This window comes from Rattus norvegicus, chromosome 12 (assembly GCF_021556685.1).
Source record: "Rattus norvegicus strain SHRSP/BbbUtx chromosome 12, alternate assembly SHRSP_T2T, whole genome shotgun sequence".
In the NCBI taxonomy this organism is placed as follows: domain Eukaryota; kingdom Metazoa; phylum Chordata; class Mammalia; order Rodentia; family Muridae; genus Rattus; species Rattus norvegicus.
In genome coordinates, this window is record NC_141545.1 from 40,183,571 (window position 1) to 40,210,628 (window position 27,058).

Here is a 27,058-nt window from a genome sequence, read left to right on the forward strand (position 1 = left end):
ACGGCATGTGAAATATTTTTGTACTTTTTACTTGAAAGACTGACACTATAACCCCTAGAAAGAGACACTCATGACCACGTGTGCTCGAGTTATGTTGTCAAGACTCCTATTTTTATTTATTTTGGCTTCTAAGTTATATTTTACTTATTCTGTGGGTATGAGCCTGTGCATGTGTGTGTGCGTGTGCAGGCATGCATGTGCCATGGTACATGTGTGGAAGTCAAAGGACAACTTGTGGAAACTGATTCTCACTTCCCACCATGTGGCCCCTGAGGTTGTTAGACTTAGCAGCAAGAGCCTTCCGTTCCTGGGCCATCTCACCACACAATCTTAGTCTCTTTAACCTGGTCCCGTTATCCAACCTTGACCGGCCTGGGACTTACTCTGTAACTCAGACTGGCATCAAATTCAAGTTCTTCTGCTGCAACCCTTCCAGTGCTGGGTTTACAGGTATGGGTCACCACAGCCAGATCAAGACTATACTACTTTTTAAACATACAGAATAGAAAGAAGAATTGCACATCTATCTGAACTATCCATACTGCTCTGTCCTATTTAGGTGGGGAGGGAGGTGTTACTAACTCAAAGCCTTAGAGAAAGGGGAGCATTGCTCCCTAGGCAATTCTGGCTGGCCACACCCCCAACAACTCACCTGGAGCAATGCAGGCACTCTTCAACACCAAGGAGACAGCCTCAGGTTTGGGAGCAGGCACTATTTTGGGGGGCTGCTTGTGTCTCACTCCAGTCAAGGACACAGGTTTGGGGTGTATAAAAGTTAAATGAGGTTGGGGAGGTCCCACAGCTGGTGGCTGGGGTATAGGTGACAGTGCCAGACCACAGGGGGATGGGGATGGGGTTGGATGGTGCGCTGTGATAACAAGGCCCTGGCTCTGGCTGAAGGTGGTGGCAGAAGCATCATGGGTAAGGGTTGCAGAGGCTGTGTGGGTAATGACAGGGCTTGATGTGCTGACTCCAGCAAACGTCTGTGTCTGCAGGAAAGCTGGTGGAGTCGGGGGGTTGAGGGTAGGGGCAGGCGGAGAAACTAAGGGCAATGCAGTGGGAACAGGTGCTGGGGCAGGGCCAGGGGAAAGTAAGGTCATAGTAAAGACAGGGAGGAAGGGCTGTGGGACACTCAATGGAGGTTCAGAGGGACCAAAGTCTGCAGGCTGAATAAACGGGTCCACAGATTGGGATGTGCGTTCACAACCCTGCCCCTCTGTGGGATCCAGGGAGGGGGCTGCAGAAGAGGCAATGAGGCTATTGGGCAGGCTCACAGGAGGGAGAGCTGGATTTGGCAAGATGTTCCCCTAAGGAAGGAAGAGACATGAAGAAACAAAGCTACAACTGAATAGTTAGCTTTAACTGTTTAGCACTACACAGCACAAAGCCCAACTGTGGACATGGGGACTGAGGGACCAAGGGACAAAAGTGCTGTTTCCCAGGCCGAACACACTGCTATGCTAGGGAAATAGATCTGTGTTCCCCAGTGTCAGCAGGGGTCTTGTTTCCTTTAGGAACTACTGATAACACAGAGCTCAGACAAAGCTGGAGAGCACCCTAGGGATATCTGGTTTCTAGAGTCTAGTGTAGGTCTACCCATAGTCCCTGGTATCTTCTGTTACAGAGCAGAAGCAGCCTAGACTACAGCTGCTTGGGGCTTCCCCCAGGACAGCATCAAGTATCGTCTTCCAGTCAGACTAGCTCTTTCTGAGTGGAAAACTATGAGGAATCACCTGTACAGATCTCAGTCTACACAAGAAATGATTATCTATCTGTGCTAGGTGGGGAAGGTGTCAGGTTACTGGGTGACTAACTGAATACAGCAGGAACTTGAGAGCTCCCCCAGGGCAGAGAACTATGCATCACTCAGTTGTGAACGCTAACACGTGCAAGTACCTTTTATTAATTGGTAGGTAAAAAGTAAAAACAATATACAACACATTTTTATTGGTGACCCATAATTTTCTTCTGCAATTAAACTTGTCTTAGTAAAGGGTTAGCTGAACAAAGTTCGTGGAGCCCTTATACAGGGAAAACAGCTTTGTTGGCATAGTTCCCGCCTAGTGGGGAGTTAAGGATGCTTTCACAGAGGGTCCCACAACATCTTTGCACACTCGTGTGTGTTCAGCACTGATCCAGCGATGGGCCCAGCATGGTTAATTCGTGGTTACACATTCCTAGCTCTGGTTGTAAAGTCTGATGATAGCCCTGTACCTGCCATGTCTGTTCCCCAGCTTCCTCTACCTGAGAAGGTGGGCTGCTCGGATCGGGGGCAGGTACTGACGTAGGAGGAGGCAACATGGAGCCAAAAATGGATCGGCTGGAGGAGAAGAGCTCTGAGGAAAAAAAAAAAGGGGAATCTTTTGAACGCCATGAACTCACCGTTCTCTGGAATTATGACACACAAACAGGGTCTGGACCCAAACCCCACCTCCCCAAGATAACTTGTTCTATAGAAAGAGGACTCTGATTGGACCACTTGAAATACCAAAGGCTTCCAGGCAGAGCTCAAGGAGCTTGACGTAAATGCAGAAGCTTTGCTGGGTGGTGGCTGTGTCACAGTGCCCTCTGCTGTCCACTGGAGGAAGTGCTCACAATAAGGCCAATTGGAAGCTCCCAGCAGGAAGCAAGCACTCATTCTGAGACGCCTACTTCCTTCCAATGTCCCAGGCTTTGCAGTTACTACCAAAGCAATCTTCAGTTTTAGAAAATGGTAAGTCCTCCCTTTACACTGATGTCCAACCGTTCTATCACTAACAGGGGCACAAGTCTGATGCGGGACAGGCAAGGGAGATCCAAGTATCACGGTACCCTCTGCCCTCACCCTGGAAAGGCTCAAAGGTGTCCATGAAATCCAGGTTGGGCTGCAAAGGGATCAGGCCGGGCTGGATCATGTCTGCATTTCCCAGATGTGCTGCGATAATTACGAGGGAGAGAGGGGAACATTTTACTTCAAATAAGGTCAAAGGAACACATGCCTTCGATAATTACAAGGGAGAGAGGGGAACATTTTACCTCAAATAAGGTCAAAGGAACACATGCCTTCAGTTCTGACCCGACCCTCCCGGCCCTCCTAAAATCTGTAGTAGAGCTAGGTGGGATTTCTACATCCTTGGGGGTCTGTGGCCATTCTTAGATTTGTTCTATCTTCCCTCAGAAGAGAGGCAGGAAGGACAGACAGCGCTGGGTTCACCATGAGCTATGAGTAGCTCCAACCTTCCTTCCACCCCACTCTACGTCCCACAACTGTCTGTCCTTGTTCTCACTTTCATTTGCAGCTCTTCCTGAGGACTCAGAAGACTGAAGGCCTCCAGGGGGAATGTCGGGCACAGTAGTTCTCACCGTACAGTCGAGGCTTTGGCACCGACATAACCCACACTAAGGCACTATCAGAAATGTAATGTACAAATGTTTGGATCAGACCCTGATCCTTTCTCACAGTGGGACTAAAAGAACAATGACCACCCTGTGAGGTCCAACTCCAGTCCCCTCCTATGCGGACTACACAGGACCCTCAGATAGAGAGCTTGGGCAATCCTTGTCCTTTCTTGCCTAGCCTAACTAAGTGCCATGCAGCCTCTCAGAGGTGCTTGGAAGCCAAGCCTGGCCTGGAGGAATCCACACAGAGAAAGAGGCCGGCTGTCCAAGGACAGAGACTGGTTACCTATTTCTCGTGGGTTGGGCCAGGCCACTGGTTGGTGTGAGGAAAGTGTGGAGAAGAGGGTGTCGCTGAATTCTGACATGAGCATGTCTGTGTCCAGCAGCGAGTCCTCCTCCATGGGCACTGGGGTTTTCCAGCCATCCCCGTGTTTATGCCAATACAGCATGTCATCGTCCTAGTGCCAACAGGGAAGAAGAACCAAAGGGCAGCTAAGTCTATCTTCTCAGGCCTGGCATGCATTAAAGGGTTGCTTCTTGAAAAAAGGCAAGAGGGTGGTGGCACTGAGAGCTATTCCCTTAGCCCACCCACCAGAGTATGTGAGGAACTGGTCCTGTGTCTGGCCTCCCACTACAGGACTCTCTTGGGGCACAGAGGCTGCATCTTGTGAAGCTCACTCACCTGGGCCAGGCTAGAAAGGTCCTCATCCTTGTGCTGCTGTAGCTGTGGGCAAAGGGAGCGAGAGGAGAGAGGAGGCAGCCACTCAGAGCTCTGGGATGCCCCAACTTCATCTCCCTACGTGGGAGCGAGCTCTCTGGGAAGTGAGTTGGGGAATGGGATCCTACTGGCTTCCATCCCATGGATGTGGGCACAGAGAAGGAAACTGCTCTGTTCGTGACTGAGGGTATCAAAGTCACTACTTGGGGCTTAAGATGTTGGGTCCAATATTGTCCATGTTCTGTGACTGATGGGGCAGCTGTGGAGCCTGGGGTCTCAGGCCACGTTCTGAATGCAGTCCCACCTCCCATCTCCCCAACTCCCAACCCCCACCCCAGAGCTTCCAGAACATGCTCCTCTGAGAGCCCTCGCCAGTGTATACCCTTTTCTTGAAGTAGGTTCTCCACTTGTGATACTCGCGGATCACAATCTCGATGCGACTCTTCCAGTATTTGCCCTCTGTGGTGATGGCCTATAACCAAGAGGCCAAAATGAAGAGCAGATCTTGGATGAGGATCAAATCTCAGCCCATGAACACCCAGTATCCATCACTGAAGTGGTCTCAGATGGTTCTCTTGGTCAGAAAATCTCCACGCTGTTTGAGAAACTACAGCTTCACTCACTGAGCCTACCTCTCCTCACACTCTAGCTAAAAACATATCTTCGACAGCCATGACACCAAGGTGACTCTGCACTGGGTACAGGGTAAGCACACAGCACTCAGACAGAGAGGTAGGTGGCAGAGATGAGCTTCCTCCTTGTCCGAGGCTGCTAAGGAAATTCACAGGAGGCCCAAAAATCCCCTTTCTAGTAGCAGCTGCCATGTTCTCAAAGAGTGAAAATGAGGGCTGGTAGGATAGCTCCGTGGGTAAGGTGCCTCCCATCAACCCTGATGACCTCAGTTTGATCCTTGGGACCCATGTGGTGAAAGGCAAGGACTGTCAAAAGTTGTCCTCTGACCTCCACATACATGCTGTGACACATGAACATGAACACGAACACACACACACACACACACACACACACATACACACAAATAAATAAATAAATAAATAAATCTAATATAATTTTGTTAAATTTACTCTTTGGGGGTAGAGGTGTAGCTCAATGGTATGTAAGAGGCCCTGGACTCTACCCTTCAGTGGTACCAAAATGATAAGACAAAATAAAAATGAGCTGCCCTTTCTTCCACCTCCTTATCTCCTACCTGAAGCTTTTGTTTAGCTGGTTTGGTTTTTTTGTTCGTTTGTTTGTTTTAAGATAGGGTTTCATGAAGTTCAGCCTGGCCTCTATGTTTAAGAATGGCCTTAAACTTTGACTTTCCTGCCTCTCTATCCCGAGTCCGGGGACTGCAGGTTTTTGACACCACGCTCAGTCTGTGTGGTGCTAGAAATGGAAGTCAGGGCTTGGTGCACTTGAGGAAAGCACTCTATCGACTACTCTGTATCTCCAGCTGCTGTGGAGAACCTTGAGTTCTCCCCACCTTCTAGAGTGGTTGTTTTGCTCGTGGTACTGGGGATGGAACCTAAAGCCTATGTGTGTGCTCTTGATCTGAGTTACGGCTGGACCTTTGTTGACTGGCCAGCACCAGTCTTTCCTCAGTAACTCTCAGAAGAAATACCAATTTTGGGGCTGAGGATTTAGCTCAGTGGTAGAGCGCTTACCTAGGAAGCGCAAGGCCCTGGGTTCGGTCCCCAGCTCCGAAAAAAAGAACCAAAAAAAAAAAAAATACCAATTTTAAATGAATGCAGAGAATGAGGTCCCATAAGGTGAGTTTGTCTAAGGACAGTGTGGGATGATGTCACAGGTGAGGCAGGTACAAGATAGAATGAGGCCTGTCATTGGACGAGAAGGAAGGATGGGCGGGAGAAAAGTTTGAAGGAAGAGGAGGAGGAGAGAAGCCGTGGCAGGACAATATGGCAGGTGACATTAGGATTCCATGCTGTACCTTTACAGATTGTTACAAATGTTTTTAAGGGATGGATGTGTATTGGGCTTTGTATGTTTAGGTGGGCAATTATATCTTATCAATTGGGCCGAAGGTTATTGTGTTGTGTGTTTTTATGTGACGGTTTGAGTGTAGGAAAGTGTGCGGCAGCTGGAGACACTGTGCACGGCCGCGTGGAGTTGGGATGTGTTTCCGCCAAGATGTCTAGCAGATATCTCGGGGCAGCACAGTGCCTGACCTAGAGCAGGCAAAAGACTGTTTTATTTTTTATATTTTTACAACAACAGGACAGACTCTCTGGAGGCTGGAAACTGTTGAAGGCTACTCCTCTTCCCTGAGGTCATGCTGACTAATAGGACAGCACAGGCTTCCCTGTTCTCGACAGTTTCCACCACAGAGCAAGGCCCTTTGGTGGGGTGTTTCTTGCTAGCCTCTTTTCAATCACTTGCTAGTCAAATACCTCTGGCCGCCGGTGTTCATCTACATCAACAGAGCCATCTAGTGGGGTGACAAAGTGGCACACGGGATTCTTGCGCTTCTCCAAATCTGGGTTGGGAGAAGAGAGACATCGTAACTGTACCAAGATCCCTGGTGGAGCTCTACCCAAACTGCTACCCCCTGGGATGTTGTTTCCTTCTTCCACTGGAGAAATGTAGAGTTCTGAGGAAGAAAATCACGCAAGCCAAGGCGACGAATACCAGTAATGGATTACCCAGTAAGAAACAAAGCTGCTCATCAACACTAAGGCAGTCAGTGAGCAGGAAGAGCCTGCCCCGCCCTGCAGCCTGCGTCCTCCCGTCCTCAAGCTACCCAGGGACACCAGCTGTGCGGTGGTGTCCATGTCTTCTTAAACTGCTAGAAATAGAAACTGTTCTTTGGCTCTTCAAATGTCACCGCTTGGCTACATTCTCCCATCTCTCCTAAAAAGAGCCCATTACTCCTTAGAGCCAAGTACCCAGCATGCACTATATACTGTGGTCAGGCTCACATATGTGAGTCCTTCAAGACTCTATGCTCTGTTGGGTGACTGTGCCTGATGGTTGATGAATGCCCTGCTTCCTGGGATGTATTCTGGCTTGATTTCCCATCACACAGACTACTTAAGAAAGCTTCTACTGAAAATATATTTTAGGAGCAGGCTATAGACCCAAGATGCTCAGGCCTCCAAGACGTAGAGCTCTGATGCCACAGAACCGAGAGCCCGTGGAGCACAGCACACCCACTGCCTGGCTGGCGACTTACACTGCATATACCACGCCCTCCAGATGGCGTTGTTGAGCCGGATCTTGTCCCTCCACTGGAGCTTCAGGCCCTTGAAATTTTTCCACTTTGGAGATACTAATTTCCCACTGGAAAACAGAACAAAGAGGGAAAGTCAGTCGCTCTTCAGAAAAAGCGTTACACCCAACCATTCTAGACTGGAGAACCCTGGGTTGATCCAGGCTTCACAGAACAATCATTCTGGGATTTCTTTAGAGCACCTGGTGATGGTAGGGTGTGACAACATTCAGGCTTAGGGGACATGCTGCGGAGGGTGATCAGATATGGGGGTTTCTTGTATTCTTTGGGATCCCATATATTCAGATGCACCAGAAGAGGGCATCACATCTCATCAGATGGCTGTGAGCCACCATGTGGTTGCTGGGATTTGAACTCAGGACCTCAGTGCTCTTAACTACTGAGCCATCTCTCCAGTCCCTTAAATTAGGTTTCTTATAATTAAACATTGAAAAGATACATTGCCAGGCATATTGGCACACATCTTTAATCCCCACATTCTGGAGGTAGAGGCAGAGGACTGTGAGTTCAAGGCCAGCCTAGACTAACACAGATTAAGAAGAATGGAACTAGGCACTTTCTTCCCCAACAGGTCTTAGCCCACTTCTTTTGTTCTCAGTCACTGCTGGCCCATCTCAAGCCATCTGGGAAAGTGATTCCTCTTAGCTGCTCAGAGGCAGCTGCTGGCACAGCACCTGGGACATGAGCTGCCAAGATGGCTGTGCCACCAGGGAGCTCATGTTGCCTGTTACTAGCCTAGTCAGTGAGTGCTCTCAACTTACTGTACAAGAACTTCTTTAGATTTATTTATAAATATGTGTGGGGGGGGGCATAGAGAGGTGGGGGAGGGAGGAGGGGGAGATGTGTGGGTACCATGGAGGCCAGAAGAGGGCTTTAGGTCTTCTGGAACTGGCGTTACAGGAGGTTATAAATCAGCTGATGTGTGTACTGGGAGCTGATCTTGGGTCCTCTAGCAGAGCATCAAGTGCTCCAGTCTCCAATTCTTGGAAACTTTTGAGATGGACTCTACTGTAAAGATGGCGCTAATGGGGGCTCTGACACCAGCCCTGAGATGCCGGAGCCCCTCTGCTCGGTGTCTAACACACAGCCATTACTCTCTCTACTCGGTCTCTTACGCCATCAGCTCTGGGCCAGGGCTGGCCTCTCCTAGGCTGCTCCTTTTTCTTACGGGTTGAGACAGTAAGACTCTGTCTTCAGTTCATAGAGGCACCAAAGAGCAACCATTTGATAGCATAGCTCTACCCCTCCAAACCTACTCAGAAGGCCATGTGAGTGGCAGAGATGGGCCAGTCAAGGAAGCATTTAAAGAAGCAAGACATAAGGTGAACCTGAAAGGAAGTGCAAGCAGGTAAAGAGGTGAGGTGTAAGGTGAACCGGAAGCTTGGTATGTAAGGTATGTATGGGTGCTTGGTGTCCCGGCTGAATCCCTGGCAGAACTCTTCATCTCTCCACCCACACTATCAGGGCCCAGGCTGAGGGTTGTGATGAGAATGAGGTGGCCCCAGCCATTCAAAGATAGTTCAGCCATTGAAGAGTAATTGCTACTCATCTCACAGAGGACTGTGTTCAGTTTACAGGACCCAAACATGGCAGCTTACAAGAGCCTGTAACTCCAGTTTCGGAGCAGCGGATGCCTTCTTCTGGTTTCCACAGACATCGGACGTGCACTGCACTTACAAACATGCAAGCAAACCACTCATACACATAAAATAAAATTAAGTATTTTCTGAAAAAAAGATAAAGGAAAGAGAGCTGTGTCCCACCGCTAGAAAGTGTCCCAGCACACCCTCTTAGCATCTGGGAACACAATGATAGCCACAGTCTCTGCCCCAAGGTCAGAACCTCGCAAGAGTCTCCCTGCTCCCTCCTCTTCCAATTGCCACTCCAGAGGCATGCTGACCCACCCACAGAACTCTCAGCTCCCTCTGAGATCTTAAGGCCAAGCTAAGGGGGTGGAGCCTGTCCTGCCTCGAGTCCACAGCTGTGCAACTATGTTGTAAGGGGCTGTCCTGGTGCTTCTGTTTCTGAGTACAATCACAGCAATGCCATCCCCTCCATAGTGGTTTCAATAAGGGTTAGTTGGAGGTATGTCTGTGTATGTATATGTACACACACACACACACACACACACACACACACACACACGCAAACACATGCACACATGGAAAAGAGGATAACTTGTACCTACTTCAATCCCAGAACAGATGCCTGAGACTACGGAAGCAGCTGCAGGCCATGGCTTTCCATTTACTCACCGAGAAGCACTAAGCACCTACTGTGTGAGTAAAGAGCTAAGCACTGAGGAAGGATACAAATGAGACAGACACGGGCCCGTGCCATCCCAGGTGCTGACTGAGAGAGCAGCAAGGCAGGAGCTCAAACCAAAGCTGAGGCCAACAAGAGGGAAGGCACTGCCCCTGCTTGGCTTGTGACTATGATGAGGTAACAGAAATGGAGCTCATTAGGGCGGTGGGCTAGTCCAGACATGGCTACAGACAGAGCCTGTCTTCAACAAAGTCAATCCTCCTCCCCACCCTGAGCAAGGCCCTCAGCAACTTCAGGTCTGGCCAGTGTGCAGTTCTACTACACAAATGATGAAGGAACAAAGCTAAACTAAAAACCTTCCTTGTGACACGCAGGATCCCTTGGTTGTGCCACGTGCTCATCAGTACAGGGTCTGACTGAGTGCTGACTATCTCAGAGGTGGCTTCAAAAGACCTACAGAGAGCTATGTTAGACCCATGGTTCCAGGAAGAAACAGATGCTAGTGTCCCATCAGGATCTCTGAGAGTTAACCACTAGGCTAACCTAGGCCAATCATACCTCCACCGTGCACCTATGAAAAGGGGGCCAGTGTGCCATCAGCCTCTTCCTTATCAGACGACATGGCACTTGCCGGTAGGTATCATGCGCTCAGTAGCAGGTCCGGAAAAGGATATTGAGCTATAAGCAGTGTAAGTGGTCCTTGGCTCTCCCCAACTGCTTGCTCAGATATTTCTTACTCAGGATACTTACGGCAAACACAGTCAAACTTCAGCAGAAACATGTGAATTTCTAAGCTTCTGCCATCATCCATGTTTCTGCAATATCTCTACAGCCAACAAGTGGCGCTATACACACATAAAGGGACGAGTCCAAAACTGTCGGGTACACAGAGTGGATGGCTGCCAAATCCCACACCATTGCTCATCGTTAGGCCAGGGCAAAGGTCACAAAGTGATGAAGGCTGGGGAGTATGGCTCAGTGGGAGAAGTATAAATTTCTGTCAGCTTCTGTCCTAATGGGCTCTTTGGCACCTCACAGAGGGAAGAGGAGCCCTTCTTACACCACAATTCTAGTTTCCTACAAAACTAGGAAAAGCTACTTTAAAAGACTCCATAAGGAAGCTGCAGAGGCAGAAACTGTGAGGAAACACAAAAACAAGGTACCCAAAATATCTCTGATCAGGCTTCTGCTTCCCACCTGATCTACAGGAACTCACCTTTCTGATAGTCCTGCTATAAGCCTTCTTTAAAAACATAACCAGAAATACTAAGGAGAACATGTAAGATCACTTGTGCTGTACATGGAACATACACACTTCTGAACTCTGTGCTTCTTGTGCCATAGCCATGACCACAAGGAACACTTGACAGGCACTTAGCCCTGCCCCCAACAGATGAGAAGGCCGTGGCCTCGCTCTTACTCATTTTAGGGCTGCTGGCCCAGGGCTTTTAAACCCAGTTATTAAACAAATGCTTAATGTTTCTGTGAAGAAGTCTTCATACAGTCTACCCCTACCCCCCTTCCTAGAAGGAGGGTTCCTGACACAAAACAGGAAGTTCACAAGACGACAAAGGCCCCTCTTAAAATTGTGCTGGATGGAGCTAGCGAACCATGGGTTCTTCATCGGTCTGGCAGGAGACTGCTTTGGAATGAAAATTAAAGTGCGAGCCTCAGAAAGAAAGAACACGGAGGACAGGACTGACCATGGCTTCTGCTCCCTGGGGTAAATTAGACACTGATTCTTGCTCTCATTCTCTCCGAAAGGAAACCAACGGAGAGAGCACGGGCTGCTGATTACAGCTCACTGTTCAATTCAACCACCATCTCGTCACTGTTCGTGAGGCTCCCAGGAGGAGTATCCACTGGTGAAGCCCCCAGCCTGCCTCACAGGTGGGTGGAACGGGCATCGCCAATACAAAGGGAACCAGGCACAGACGGTCAGGGCCTGCTCTCCTCTCCTTTGGGGAGCAAGCTGCCCATGCTCACCCTGCTTGCCTACTGGAGAGTGGACATGGGATAACAAACAAAAGAACCCCAGCCAGTGACTCCCTCACAACTCCATCCTCAGTGTGACCAGCAATACAGTATTTTGACCATCATTTGATAGTTCCACTTATTTATTTATTTATTTATTTATTTATTTATTTATTTATTTTACTAGTTTTTTTTTTCTTTTTTTCGGAGCTGGGGACCGAACCCAGGGCCTTGCACTTGCTAGGCAAGTGCTCTACCGCTGAGCTAAATCCCCAACCCCTAGTTTTTTTTTTTTTTAAAGTCTGGGGGATTCAGTACAAGTTGAATACTTTTGATAGGAGATTTCCAGTTCCTATCTCTTCCTGTTTTCCCAAATATCAATGGGCAGGCTTTGCCAACACACATCCTGCTCTGGAGAAGTTGGGTGGTCCCAGAGGAGAAGCCCTACACAATTCGTTGACTGACTGAACACCAGGAATGAGTTACTTGCCTGTTCTGCCTGTTACCTAAGGAGAAGCTCTACCTACTGACAGGTGCCGGGCTGGGTATATTAGAGTAACCATCCGATTGAACATGTGCCTGAGACTCAAATTAGAAGAGCCTCCAATGCCAAAGGAGCCAAAGGACGCAGATATGGTGTCCAAACAGATGAGAAATCTGCGCAGTGTTCTTAATGATATGATGTCCAACTACAAGAGATAAAGCCGGGTCCTCAAACTTTACAGAAAAAGACAGTGTGTAGCAAGGGTCAGAACAAGAGTAACAGCCACAAGTCTCCAGAGCAGCATGTGGGCATTGGTGAAAGATGAGTTAAAAACTTAACTAACCTTAACTTCTTTTCCTTTTATATGTATGCTAAAACATGTTATAACATTTATAATTTTAGCTGTTTTAAAATATGTCCAGTGCCACTACTAACATTCACAATGCTGTGCAACAATCATTACGATAACGTTCCAGAACCTTCCTTGCCATCCTCAAACTCCTGCACCTGTTCAGCAGTCAGTTCCTGTCTTCGAGAGGGTTTCTATTGCTATGAGGAGACACCATGACCATGGTAACTCTTATAAAGAAAAACACTTAATTGGGGCAGGCTTACAGTTCAGAGGTTCACTCTGTTATTGTCATGGTGGCAAGCCATGGCAGCCTGCCCCAAAGCCCCAGCTCTGACCACTGCTGCACTGGGTAGTAGCTTATTTATTTGTTTATTGTTTATTTATTTATCGTTTTTTTTTTTCATTTAACTGACTGGATCCTGAGGACTCTGTCTGCATCACTAGATTAATCCACTGATAAATAGAATCTGGTGGCATTACTGAGTGGTTATGAAAATTAAGAGGAAATATCTAGGAATCAGAGAGATGGCTCAGAGGTTAGAAGCACTGGCTGCCCTTCCAGACGACCTGAGCGTGGTTCCCAGCAAACACATGGTGGCTCACAACCATCTCAGAACCTCTGGCCTAGCCTGGAGAAACACCCCAGAAAGACCTTGTCCCCAGCTTCATGTCTGTCTGCTGCTCCTTGGCCACGATAAGGTGAAATTTGCTCCATCATGTCCCTCCACCCTTCTGAAAAACTTGGACCAAAATAAATTCTTTCTCCCTTCAGGTGTCCTCTCGGGTACAATGAGACAGCAGCTAACGGCTAACAGCATTTACAAGCCAGCTGGAGACAGAGAAGAAAGGTCTCATCGCTGAATTGGCATTAAGGACAACAAAAGGCAAAACCAACTGAGCCTTCTTGACGCACAAGCTGACAACTCTCTATTCAGACTTCACACGTTCCTTTAAGCCAAGACCTCTTCTGCAGGAATTAATTCCACAAATCCGTTCACACATGGGCACAAAGCCAAAGGGGATATTACATTGTAGGAAGAGGTTAGAAATGAAGTACATGTTCAGTAAGAGAGGTTTATTAAATTACAAGTATATCTACATAGTGAATATTCTGAGATAATCAAAAAATACATGTGTGCTGATATATAATGCTGATAAATAGGCGAAAATTTATACAAGGCATTTTTTTTCTTTTAAAGATTTGTTTATTTTATATAATTACACTGCAGCTGTCTTCAGACACACCAGAAGAGGGCATCAGATCCCATTACAGATGGTTGTGAGCCACCATGTGGTTGCTGAGAATCGAACTCAAGACCTCTGGAAGAGCAGTCAGTGCTCTTAACCACTGAGCCATCTTTCCACCAAGGCATTATTAAATAAATAAAAAAAGTAACAAGCAATGAATTATAAAACATGACTTCCTGTTTTTAAACTACACTGGGAATTGGCCCCAGGACTTTAATCTGGTGCAATTCCATTAAACTAAACCCTGGCTCCATTTGTTTTTGGTTTCTAGGAATTATTTATGTGTATATTTGTATGTCTGTGTGTGTGCCTGTAGCAGTCAGATTATATCTGTATGTCTGTACACACACACACACACACACACACACACACACACACACACACACACACACACAAGCGCACACATTGTCTGCGACAGTCAGATCCCTTGGAGCTGCCTGGAGTGGATGCTGAGAACTGCACTCAAGCCTGCTGGAAGAGCTCTTAACCACTGAGTCATCTCTCTAGGTCTCTGTATACAAACAAAAGGGAGAGGGGATAAAATTAACTAATTAAACATAGGAATGCATAAGGAAAGAAGTTCAGGCTCGGCCTCATAAGGCCTTCTGTGAATCACAGAAGGTCATTAGCCACACACAGAGATATAAACTTGCAAATGAGTCAATTCTGCACCCAAACGTGGACAGGCAGATCGTGGTGATTAAATGCTGCCTTTAAAGAGTGAGCAGAGGATAATGTCCATCTTGTCTCTCCTCCAGTACTCCAACTCTTTTGCTTCAAAGAGTCATTTCTGTTGGTTTGTTTTGGGATCTGGCCTTGATCCAAAGGCTATCAGAGCCAAAACTAACAGGCCACAGAGGGACAAAGACGCATTGAGGAGCCCGGACACGGGGACTTGCTACCACAGTACAATGCAAGAACCATCCTGGCACCTTGTAGCCACCTCTCCAGCAGTTGACCTCCTGTGGAAGCCAGAGACACTTTCAGAACCTACTCCTATGTCTGAGACTCATCTTCCTTGGGGCCACCTGGCATCTCCACTTCTGAAACTGAAGCGAAGGTGCTGTGGAGAAAGAAGCTGGCTTCGAGGACTGAGGCAGCAGGGCTCAGGAATGCAGGCCTAGGGTCCCATCCCAGGAGACACCACCAGCTGTGTGGGAGCACATGGGTGCTAACATAGTTGTGCAGATTTATGTTTGTCCCTGCACAAAGGGAGCAGGAAATTAACATTTTCACAAACTCGACACAAAGTTTGCCTCAGTAGGGTATGGCCTCACTTACACCCCTTCATCCTGCCATCTTCGCTGACCTGTGGTCTTGTCATCCACATGAAGACAGACTGTCCCAGACTCATACCACTTCTACGCAGATGCAGAAAGCAGCGTGGCTGGAGGAGCAGGTAGTGAGGCCAATGGGAGAGTATGTGCCTAGAAAGCAGAGCGGCCCATTTCTGAACAGATCACATGAGCTGCCTGCCTTCTACAAAGTGGCAATGCACTGCTAGCGGTGGTGGCTCAGTGCTGAGAAGGCAGAGGCAGCCTGGTGAGGGAGCTCCAGGATACCCAGGGCTAGCTACACAGAGAAACCCTGTCTTGAAAAATCAAACAACCACCACAACAAAATGGCAAGGGTATGCACTGAGTGGGAGCACTGGGTGCAGCACAAGCAGGTGTGGGGATCTGGGTTTGGCATGGAGTAAGGGCTGCTCCTGTTTCTAGGACTTAAAGCATTATATTGCGGATCTAACGGGACTCATGGCTCAGTATCACTTAAGGCCACAGGCAAACGTTTCTGCTGGAGGTGATGCTTAGTGACAGAGCATGTTTTCTGCATGCACAGACTCTAGGTTCTGTTACTAGTTTGGGGGTGGTGGAGAGGCCTATGTGCCAGGAGAATAAACTTGAACCCTCAGTGCTCCTAATTACTCTGGAATAGGTACACAACCAGATTTTGGAGGTGAGGTGGGGGTGGGGAGCAGTGGTGAACTCATTTAATTTGTGTCATTTGTTAATGAATTTCATAATTAATACGATCTCTGTAAGCCTGGGTATAACATGAGCTCCTGTAAACCAAGCACGAACAGAAGAGCAGCATGAGTTTGGGCCAGAGTAGGCCACGCAGAACGAGTAGCGAGCCAGCAGGTATGCAGTAAGACCGTCTCAAAACACAAAACTAAGAATTTTTAAACACCCTCACTTTTATGCTTTCTTAAAAGCTGGCTCAGCAGGTAAAGGCACTTGCCACCCCACCTCTAAGAACCCAAATAGCATTTATTTATTTGTTTTATGCGTGCATGCGTGCGTGCGTGCGTGCGTGCGCGACATCCTACTAGCCCTTCACAGTTTTCCACCATCCACTGAGATGTTAGTCATTTTTCTATTTGTAAAATTATAGTAATAAAACAAATGTTCCTTCTAGCTTTTTCCTTCCTCTTTTATTCTGAGCTGGTGATTTAACCCAAGTCTTCGTGCACAGTAGGAAACTCTATCCCACTGAACTAGGCACACAGACACACCCAGCCCGGGTTTCTGGCTGTCTCTAAAAGACTTCCCACTGTACCATTAGACCCACTGCTCCTCTCTATTTCTTTACTGTGTCCCTCCCTGCCCACCTGCCCCATTCGGAAACTTAGTTGTTTGTTTGTTAAATGTGCCATCTTATAGCCCTCTATTGATTTGTTTATTATTTCTTTTTCTCAAGACAGTTTCCTGTGTAGCCCTGGCTGTCCTGGAACTAGCTCTGGAGACCAGGCTGGCCTTGAACTCAGAGACCTGTCTGCCTTTGTGTCCTGAGAGCTGGGATTAAAGGTCTATGCCAACACTGCCCAGCCCTTTTTTAAAATAAAATTTTATGCTCTTTGTTCTCTTCTCTTCCCTGCTCTTCCTCTCTTCCCTGTCCTTTCTCTCTACCCCCACCCCTTCCCTCCACATGCTCATGGCCGGCCTTTCCTCTCCTCTCCTCTTCTCTCATTAAACCTCTCCACGTGGAAAAAAAAATAAATAAAATTTTATTATTGTGTGTTCACATGGTGGTGTGGGTGGGTGGGTGTATGCTTGCCATGGTATTCTGGAAGTCAAGAACCTCAGTTTTCTCCTTCCACAGTTTAATGGGTTCCGGGCATCAATCTGAGATCACTAGGCTTGTGCAACAAGCATCTTCATCTACGAGACATCTTGCTGCCCAGAGATTAGTTTTCACTTTTATCTCTCTTTTACTATTTATTTATTTTTGGGTTTTTTTGAGACATGGTTTCTCTGTGTAGCTCTGGCCATCCTGGAATTCACTCCGTAGACAAGGCTGGCCTTGAACTCAGAGATTGTCTGCTTCTACCTCCCAAATGCCACAATTAAAGATGTGTCATCACTGTCCAGCTTATCTTTTGAAATCTTTTCACTGTTGTTAATTTTTAAGGAATACTCTATACCCACACGGAATAAGATATCAAACAACAGTAAATATTATCTGTTGTTTAAAGAATACAGTAAAGCTGGGTAATTTTACCATCTAGAAAGAACACTGTTCAGACTTAGAGAGAAGGAAGGCCTGGAGAAAGAGCCATAGTGTAGGAGACTGAGGATCAACTAAGTTCAAAGACAGCATGGGCTACACTGCGAGCTCTCAAACAGCCTAAGCCACAGCAAGATCCACCCTGGAGGAGGTGGGGAAGAAAAAAAAGAAAAGGAAAAAAAAAAGGAAGGAAGGAACTTGGGCTTCTGGGTAGTGACTTTTTTTTTGTAAAGATTTATTTATTTATTTATTATATATAAGTACACAGTAGCTGACTTCAGACACATCAGAAGAGGACATCTGATCCCAGGTGGTTGTGAGCCACCATGTGGTTGCTGGGATTTGAACTCAGGACCTCTGGTAGAGCAGTCAGTGCTCTTAACCGCTGAGCCATCTCTGCAGCCCCTGTGGGTAGTGACTTCTTAATACTCTGCTTTATGTGAGTGGTTTATGGAGTGTTGTGTTTGCCTGAGCCTTTAGCCATGGGACAAACTAAATGACTTTCCACAGAGGCTTTGGAGAAGAGCAGCATGGAACTGAAGGCATTAGACACCATTGGAAGGACTGGAGGTGAAAGGTCAGTGGTAGTAGTGATGCAGTCCCAGGAAAAACTGTTCTTGGATGACGCTGGGTTTTGCTACACTTTGGACAGGGTCATTACTACTGATTATGACTGGCCTGGAATTCCTACCAGAGTTCCCCAACTGTCTGATAATAACCCCAATCCTTCCCCCAGTAACAAACAGTTACACTCACTGTAACAGTTCTCAGTGCATTTTCTGGGTCTTCCAGAGAACCAAACATTAGGATAGGCTTGCCAATCCCACAACACAGATTAGGCATTAGTCTAGTCAGCCTTATGAACTGTTCCCTCTAATTCTGCAGTTATTTACAGGGTGACATATATTCAGATAAAGACATATGAGTAAACATGTTTAAACACAGAAGTAATGCTTTGTCTTGCTGCTGAGTGGGTGTGGTGTGGTGGCTTTGTTTTGCTTTTGAGACAGAGTCCCTATGTAACCTCGACTGCTGAGGAACACCACGTAGTCCACACTGGCCTCAATCTTGGCAGTCCTGAGTAGGACGGTAATGCTCAGTTCATACATTTGGTCTGTAGCCCAATTTCCACTTGAATGTCATATCTTACTAAGTCAATCGACAATCTTTGATCAGTTATAGAACATTCCTATCTGCAAGCGTGTCATAGTCTGTTAACAACTTCCCTTAGTCAGAGGCTTATATGAACAAGGTTCTGATGAATACTCCAGTATTTATACCTGTGGGAGGACTTGGCTCTTAGTGTTAATAATTCCTAGAAATGTGCCAAAGGGGCAGCTAAAAAACAAAAAAAAAAAAAATCAAAAAAATTTATTTTTCCATTTTTTAAAACTTTGCCTACTTTTTAGTACTTCCTTTTTTTTTTTTTTTTTTTTTTTTTTGACTATCTTTCTGTTTTGAGAGAGGTCTCCTGTAGCTCAGGCTGGCCTCAAACTCACTATGTAATTAAAGATGACCCTAAACTCTGGATCTTCCTCCCGAGTGCTGGGATTGTATGCATTAGCCCTGCGTGGCTGCCTTTCAGTGCTTTCATGGCTAATTGTTTTGTACTAACTTTTGGATGCATGTGGGTTTGAACTGGCAGGAGGACCAAGAGGAACCATGCTTGCATCAGTGATTCTAGCTACTCAGTAAGTCTTTCAAGACTCCCTCCTAACCCAACACTCCATCTCATGCATGCCAACTCTCACAGACTAACTGGGCCCACTTCCAGAAGTGCCCACTGCTTATGACAACTGAACATATGAGCTGGTTTTGTCCTGTTTGAGTCAGGGTCTCAGTAAGCAGCCTTTATTGGAACTCACTATGTAGACCAAGCTGTTCTGAAACTCACAAAGATCCTCCTGCCTCAGAGTGCTGGGACTACAGCTGTGAGCCACCATACTCTGGAGAACATATTATTAATGATTCCAATTTTTACATTTAATTCTGATTAATGGAAAGAAGGGGAATCAATGTGGTTCTTTTTCTGTTCTTGTTGGTTTATGACAGTATTTCCCTCAGTAGTCGAGGTTCAACTCGGTTCTTTATAGAGTTCACACACTAACTTCTGAGTGGCTATCTGACTGTCTCAGTTACCCCTTCTAATTCAGAGCACTTCTACAAACACATAAGAAACGCCTGTGGTGTTCTGAATAAGAATAGCTCCACTGGCTTATATGTTTCCATGCTTAGTCATCAGGAAGCGTCACTACTTAGAAGGACTAAGAGATATGGCCCTGTTAAAGTAGTGTGGCCTTGTTTCAGAAGCCCAAGCTATACCCAGTAGCTGGCTCAAATTCTTCTCCCTCCCCTCCTCCTGCCTGCAGATCCAGACATAGAACTCTCAGCTACCTGTCCAGCACTATGTCTGCCTGCACACCACCATGCTTCCTACCACGCTGATAATGGACTAACGTTCTGAAACTGAAAGCAAGCCCCGATTAAATGTCTTCTTTTATAAGAGTTGCCTTGGGAGAGCGGAGACAGCTTAGTGGTTAAGAGCCTGTACTGCTGTTTCAGAGGACCAGAGCTCAGTTTCCAGCACCACGTCAGGCAGCTGACAAGCATCTCTGTTTTTTTAACTCCAGTTCCTGGGAATCTGATGTCATCTTCTGGCCTCTGTAGGCACCTGCACATATGTGGTGCACATAAACTAATACAGACAAATAAAAATAATAATAATATAATAAGGATCTTGCCATGCGAGGTGATATCCTCCTTTGAGCCTAGCACTCGGGAGTCAGAAGCTGGTGGATCTCTGAGTTCCAGGCCAGCCTGGTCTACAGAGTGAGTTCCAGAACAGAGAGTTTCATAGAAAAACCCTGCCTTGAAAAACAACAAACAAACGAACAAACCCTAAAAAAGAGTTGCCTTATTCATGGTATCTCTTCACAGCAACAGAACACTGAGTTAAGATACCACCTCAGGCTTTTAAAACTGATTTGTGTCCAGTCACCTACTGTTAACATTATGACACAGATAACATTAGAATTATATTTAGAACTCTTGACTATTATTATTTTTTTTTTTTGGTTCTTTTTTTCGGAGCTGGGGACTGAACCCAGGGCCTTGTGCTTCCTAGGCAAGCGCTCCACCACTGAGCTAAATCCCCAACCCCGACCCCGACTGTTATTTTTTATTTGAGCATGTGGTTCATACTGTCAAGTCTCAAGAGAAAACTCATCCTGCAGTGGGAAGGGGACTACTCAGCCAGCAAAGTGTCGTCTACTGTATAAACGTGAGGACCTGTGTTCAGACAGCAGCACTCACATGAAAAGCAGAATATGGTAGCACATATCTATCCAAAGCTCTGGGTGTGTGAGCCACTGACCAAGCACTGCAGGAGGAACCTGATAGCAATCTCTGGGCTCCGAATGCACATACACTCACAAACATACACTCACACACACTGTCTGTTTACATAGTAATTTTAAAAACAAACAAACCAAGCCAGCCCTTGCTAGGCACTGTGGTGTCTCAGCAACTGAACATAGGAGTTCAAAGCCAGTTTGAGTATCCAAGATTAATGAAGAGGGAGAGAGAAGCCACAGACACGGTTTAGTGGCATACAACCTGCTTAGCATGGATGTGGGGAGGAAGGAGGAAGGGAAAGAGGGAGGGTCTGAAGCTCTTTGGCTCTGACTGGGTTATACTTACTGTCCACAGTACTGAGGATCATAAGATGTTTTCCTGTCTACATATGATTTAGTTTAATAAGCATGCTCCTCCCACAACCCTCCCCTCCCCTCTCTCATCCTCTCCATTCTTGTTAGTCCCCTTTGTCTGTTAGACGGTTTTGCTTCTATTTCCATGACATAGATAAACGTATATTTGGTTTTTAAATGATTTTAGTATGCCTTTCACATTTCCAACCACAATTACTTTCATAATACTTTAAAATATAAAAACAAAATGTTAAGAGCGAAACCAGCAAAACAAAAGTCAAATCATCTGTTGGTCAATTAGAGTACTGTCCCCATTTTATTATGTTTCATGCAGCTCCACAGAGATAAGGCACCGCTATCCTCTTGGGAACCACAGGTTCTACGTATTCTGTACTGCAATGAATTCTCCATTGGGGTTACTGTTAGATTTTAGGTAAGAATGAAAATGCCCACCCAGTGCCAGTTACCTGGCTCATTAGCAGTGAGTCCAGGAACAAAGCACACTGCAGAGAGAAAGTAGCTATAAAAATAACAGACAGAGGTCATGCTCGGAATTTGTGATGGCCATTCTTTGTTGTCAATTTGACTACAACTGGACTTAACTAGCCCAAGTAGCTGGGTACACCTATGAGGGCTTTTCTTTTCTTTCTTTTTTTTGTTTTGTTTGTTTAAAGATTTATAAAGATTTATTCATTTTATGTATCTGAGAATACTGTAGCTGTCTTCAGATACCAGAAGAGGGCATCGGATTCCATTACAGATGGTTGTGAGCCACCATGTGGTTGCTGGGATTTGAACTCAGGACCTCTGGAAGAGCAGTCAGTGCTCTTAACCGCTGAGCCATCTCTCCAGTCCAAGTGCTTTTCATTTTTCCCTCTTAAGTAAACCCACTTTTAATCTGGATCTTTGGAGGCAGGCACCTTTCTTTATCTTGGCCACACCTCCTGCTGGCAGCCTATATAAAGAACATAGAAGAAGGAAGCTAGCTCTCTGCTTGCTGTCGCTGGCAAGTCCACTTCTTCACTGGCATTAGAGACCATGACTTCTTCAGGCTTCTGGCATGTACTGAGGACTAGCTGAGACATCCAGCCTTGTAGACTGAACCACTACTGGATTCTTGGACCTTCCACTGGGAGACAGCCAGTGTTGGACTAGCTGAACCACAGGCTCTAAGCCATTTAGAAGTTAAGTTCTGTTCCTCTAGGAGACTCGACTAATATACAATATTTCTGAGCTCCTATGAAGCTGACATGTCCTTGCTATCATTAGTCATTTCAGGGGCTCTGTCTGCCAGCTCCATAACCTACTTAGCAGCAGGGAAATCTGAAACTGACTGGTCAGTCTCAGGATAAAGTAACCCTCCCCAGGTAGCCAAGTCCTATAAATAGGCTTCTAATGGCTTTTCTCTTTTTAGACAAGAAAGAATTCAATTTGCTCTCCAACCTTAAGAATCTGAACATGAACACTCCCGAGAGACACTGGACATAAGGAACACGAATGAGCCAAGCACAGCGGCTCACACTGTGATCTCAGTACTCAGAAAGTAGAGGCTCAGATTGCCATGAGTTCAAAGCCAGTCTGGCTTACTTAGAAGTTCCAGGCCAGCCCGAGCTAAGCAGCAAGAATGCTTCAAAGACAAAGAAGAAGGAGGAGAAGTAAGAGAAGAAGGAGAAGAAGGAGGAAGAGAAGGAGGAGGAGGAAAAGAAGAACAACAACATACTTCACAAACAAGTCAGTAGGTCACACCAGCTAATATTAAACAAAACTGTATGAGATGGGTATATGACACCCTAACCACAGCCTTTTGACTATCTCTCAGGAGAGCAATTCAGCAGAGCAAACAACCATACAGCCTTGTACTGCCTTCCTTGTACATTCAAAATTCCAATAAAACCTGTCTTTACTAGCCAGCCACAGTGGCACAAATCTGTTATCCCAGCTCTTGGGAAGCAGAAGCAAGAGGATGAGGCTATATTCAAGTGTCTTAAAACATTACCTACTCTCCCCATTTCCCCAAAATCAGTGCTCTATAGCATGCTAGAGATGACTTCCGTTCCATATGCTTCAGAGAATTGGCTGCTATCCTAAACTGCTTCCTTTTCAACAAATTCCAAACAGCAGTAGGAAGTAAGCTGAGGTCCAGTTTATCATCATATATTAATTATAGCTCAAGCCTTTGGATATTATTAACTATAATAGGTGATTTCCCATCTTAATAGCTAATATAAGTAGCTATTACGTAAGCTATTAGCTATTACAAATAGCTATCTCACAGGAAGAAAAGTTTATCTTTTGAGATGGTGTCTTTCTGAACCTAGCAACTTACTGAATAATTTAGCTACCCTGGCTGGCCACAGAATCCCAGGGACCCTCCCGTCTCCGCCTTCCCAGTGCTGGGACTACAGCTGCGCACACTGCACCCAGATTTTTATGTGAGTGCTGTGGGTCTGAACTCACATCCTCAGGCTTGCCTAAAACACACTTAACCAACAAAGCCACCTCCCTATCTGTTTGTTTTGATTCAGGGTCTCACTATGTAGATATGGTTACACTGAAATTTGCTGTATCGAGACCAGGCTGCATCGAACTTGCAGTGACCCTCCTGTCTCTGCCTCTGCCTCTGCTTCTCGAATGCTGGGAATACAGGCGTGTGTCGTTATGTTTTACTTTAAGTGGTGTTTTTATTGCAGTTTCTGCAGCTCTGTGTGGCTTACGGGCCAGGAGCACTTCCTCAGCCTACAGTAGAGTTTACCTGACAACTCTGAAGTCACCCCAGACATGGCAGGGACCTGATCTAGTCACTGAGCCTGCCTTCATGTCCTGAAAAGTCACCTCACCTATCAGCAGAGCTCAGCCAGGACAGCCCTCACTCAGGGAAAGTTTCTTCCAACCAGGAGCAAGGGGCAGGCAGGCAGGCAGTGTTTCTAATGAGAAAGGACTTCGGAATCAACCACACAGTCATCTGTGGCTAGAGGACAGAGAGGAAGAGGGCCACCAGTGTCCCCACTGTAGCTCTCGTTCTAAGGTCTGAGCAGACGCCTAACCTTTCTGAATTTCACTTGAGTTTACGAGCGCCAGATTTCACAGATGTCAATAGTTAGAGCAAGCTAGCTGTTCCACCTGGAGTACACCAGGCTCTCAGAGCAAGGATTTGTGCTCCCAGGTGACACTTATCGTGCCCTCCAGAACTGTTAGGACACAACTGTAGCAGAAAGGAATGTAGGCAGAAAAGGAATGACCACAGGATGTCTTTCTTGTTTATTAGAAATCTGTACACCACCAGAGAAGAAAAGCAGCAGGGTGACAAAGCCTCACAGCTGTTTGACAGAACCTGAAAGTGAGGGGTTCCTAGCACTGTGCCCTCAGCACCAGTACTCCCCTTGCTTTTGTGGCAAGAAAATGTCAAACAGGCAGATCTCTGTGAGGTACCTCACCTAGCACCACTTAGTCCAGCCTGAGAGCTAGAAGACTAGGTGGAAAGGAAGAGAGAACAGAGAGGACCTGCTGCTGGTCCTCTCTAGGAGGCCATGGCCAGCCCGTGCCCGGGCTTCAGATACTTCTCTTTCAGACCAATGTGTCTTCAGAAATAGAAATAGAAATCATGAAATAACAAATGATTCCAGAAGCTGGGCATGGTAGTTGGTTTGTTCCAGATGTAACAGCCTTTTGCTCTAACTATTGACATCTGCAATCCCACTGACGAAGGAGTATCGGGAGTTCAAGATCATTCTCAGTTATATACTGAGTTCTAAGCCAGCCTAGTCTACATGAAATCCTGTCTCACAACCCATCCTCCTATAAAAAGAAAAGAATTCCAGTACTGAGGACAGGCAGGTAGATGGATCTCTTTAAGTTCCAGGTTAGTGGGGGCTGGAGAGATGGCTCAGTGGTTAAGAGCACCAACTGTTCTTCCAGAGGTCCTGAGTTCAAATCCCAGCAACCACATGGTGGCTCACAACCATCTGTAATGGAATCCGATGCCCTCTTCTGGTGTGTCAGAAGACAGCTACAGTGTACTCATATACAAAATAAATAAATCTTTAAAAAAAAAAGTTCCAGGTTAGTCTAATCTATATGGTGAGACCCAGACTCAAAAACAAACAAACAAAAACAAGTAAATAAATAAATAGAATAAAAATGAGAAAAGAGAAGAAAAAGACATTTAAAAAGTATGTGCAGAGAAAGTTATAAACAAAGATGCTCAAACACTGTTTAATCCGAACCCTACCTCTTGCCTCATACAGTTAACTCACAATGGGCCATGGTCCTTAACAGTAAGTGCTTAAAAATATAAAACTGTTTGAATGTGGAAATGTAGCTCAGTGAGCATCACTTCCCTGGCTTGCACAGAACTCTAGGTCAAATTTGTAGCACCAAAACAGCCTTGAAAATAATAGAGAAGAAAAATTTTAGAGATCTTAGGTTTGGCAAACATTTCTTACAGAGACCCCAAAAACATGAACTACAATAAATAAATATCTGAGACTTTCTCAAAATTTAAAAACATGCTCTTCAAAGAAAACTGAAAATTTGGTGTAAGAATGAACCACAAAATGAAAGAAGCATTTCAGAGGAATTTACCTTTTTCTTTTTATATCTTTGGAGAATCCTGAGCACATGTCTCTGGGTAAGGCGTTGTGTGGTGGTTTGTTGAATAGGTATGGCTCCCATACACTCATGTGTTTGAATGCTCATAGTGAGTGGCACTATTGGGAGGTGGCCTTATTGGAGGAAGGGTGTCACTATGGGGGTGGGCTCTGAGGTCTCCTATTTCCAGTGTGGAACACTGCCCTCCTGACTGGCTGTGGACCAAGATGTAGAACTCTGAGCTACTCTCCAGCACCATGTCTGCCAGTATGCTGCCATGCTGCCTGCCATGATAATAATGGAAAAAACCTCTGAATTGGTAAGCCAGCCCCAGCTGAATGGGTTTTGGTTTTTTTTGTTTTGTTTTGTTTTGTTTTTAAATAAGAGTTGCTATCATCATGGTGTCTCTTCACAGCAATAAAATCCAAACTAAGACATGGTGGCCAGTGGAGGAAAGCCTACACAAAAAGATTTCCTTCTAGAAATTCTCATTTCAGGAGAACACACTTGAAGTTTTGTTTCTTCAGTGTTGTTGCCCTTTTTTGAGAGAGAGAAGGGGGAGGGGGTGTAGTGTGTGTGTGTGTAGTGTGTGTGTTTGAGTGTGTGTGTAGTGTATGTTTGAGTGTGTGTGTAGTGTGTGTGTGTAATGTGTGTTTGAGTGTGTGAGTGAGTGTGTGTGTGTGTGTGGTTTATGTGTGTATGTGTGTGTAGTGTGAGTGTGTAGTGTGTGTAGTGTTTGTGTGTATAGTGTGTGAGTGTGTGTTGTGTGTGTGTGTGTAGTGTGTGTTTGAGTATGTGTGTGTAGTGTGTGTGGTGTGTGTGTGTAGTGTGTGTAGAGTGTGTGTGTGTAGTGTGTGTGTAGAGTGTGTGTGTAGTGTGTGTGTAGTGTTTGTGTGTATAGTGTGTGAGTGTGTGTTGTGTGTGTGTGTAGTGTGTGTTTGAGTATGTGTGTGTAGTGTGTGTGGTATGTGTGTGTAGTGTGTGTGGTGTGTGTGTGTAGAGTGTGTGTGTGTAGTGTGTGTGTAGTGTTTGTGTGTATAGTGTGTGAGTGTGTGTTGTGTGTGTGTGTAGTGTGTGTTTGAGTATGTGTGTGTAGTGTGTGTGGTGTGTGTGTGTAGTGTGTGTAGAGTGTGTGTGTGTAGTGTGTGTGTAGAGTGTGTGTGTGAAGTGTGTGTGTGTGTGTGTGTGTGTGTGTGTGATCATCTCTATCACACAGACAGTGTCAGGTTAGTACCTGAATTATGTGACGGGTTGTTGACTTATCCCAGAAGCGGCATCACCTCACAGCTCTGCACAAGTAAGCAAAAGTAATTCAAGACAGATGATCAAAGTCTGCACATGACTCTAAGACCTCACTGCTTACCCCTACTTTACATCCACTTTAACAAGCACCAATCAGTAACATGTGGATGACTCTGACACAAGGAGAGCAGGCTGTGAACTCACTTCCGTGGAGCTGATGGCAGCCTGGGAGAGACGGGCTTCTGAAAGCCAGGAACTGAGGTGACTCAGAGCGTGGAGTGGATGCTTATGCTCTCAGCAGGTGCAAAACTCCACCTCCTCAAGAGTCTGGGATCACTGCACACAGAAG

General features: G+C 46.1%; 1 protein-coding gene across 1 annotated transcript in view; it reads right to left on the reverse strand.

Moving 5' to 3' along the window:
• Nucleotides 1-27,058, reverse strand: part of Mlxip (MLX interacting protein) — a 63,684-nt gene that overhangs the window by 11,008 nt on the left and 25,618 nt on the right. Inside the window, 8 exon segments of the mRNA NM_001427251.2 lie at nt 653-1,307; nt 2,245-2,336; nt 2,825-2,914; nt 3,665-3,836; nt 4,061-4,102; nt 4,479-4,568; nt 6,505-6,590; nt 7,287-7,393. Of these exon segments, the coding sequence (NP_001414180.1) occupies nt 653-1,307; nt 2,245-2,336; nt 2,825-2,914; nt 3,665-3,836; nt 4,061-4,102; nt 4,479-4,568; nt 6,505-6,590; nt 7,287-7,393 (1,334 nt within the window).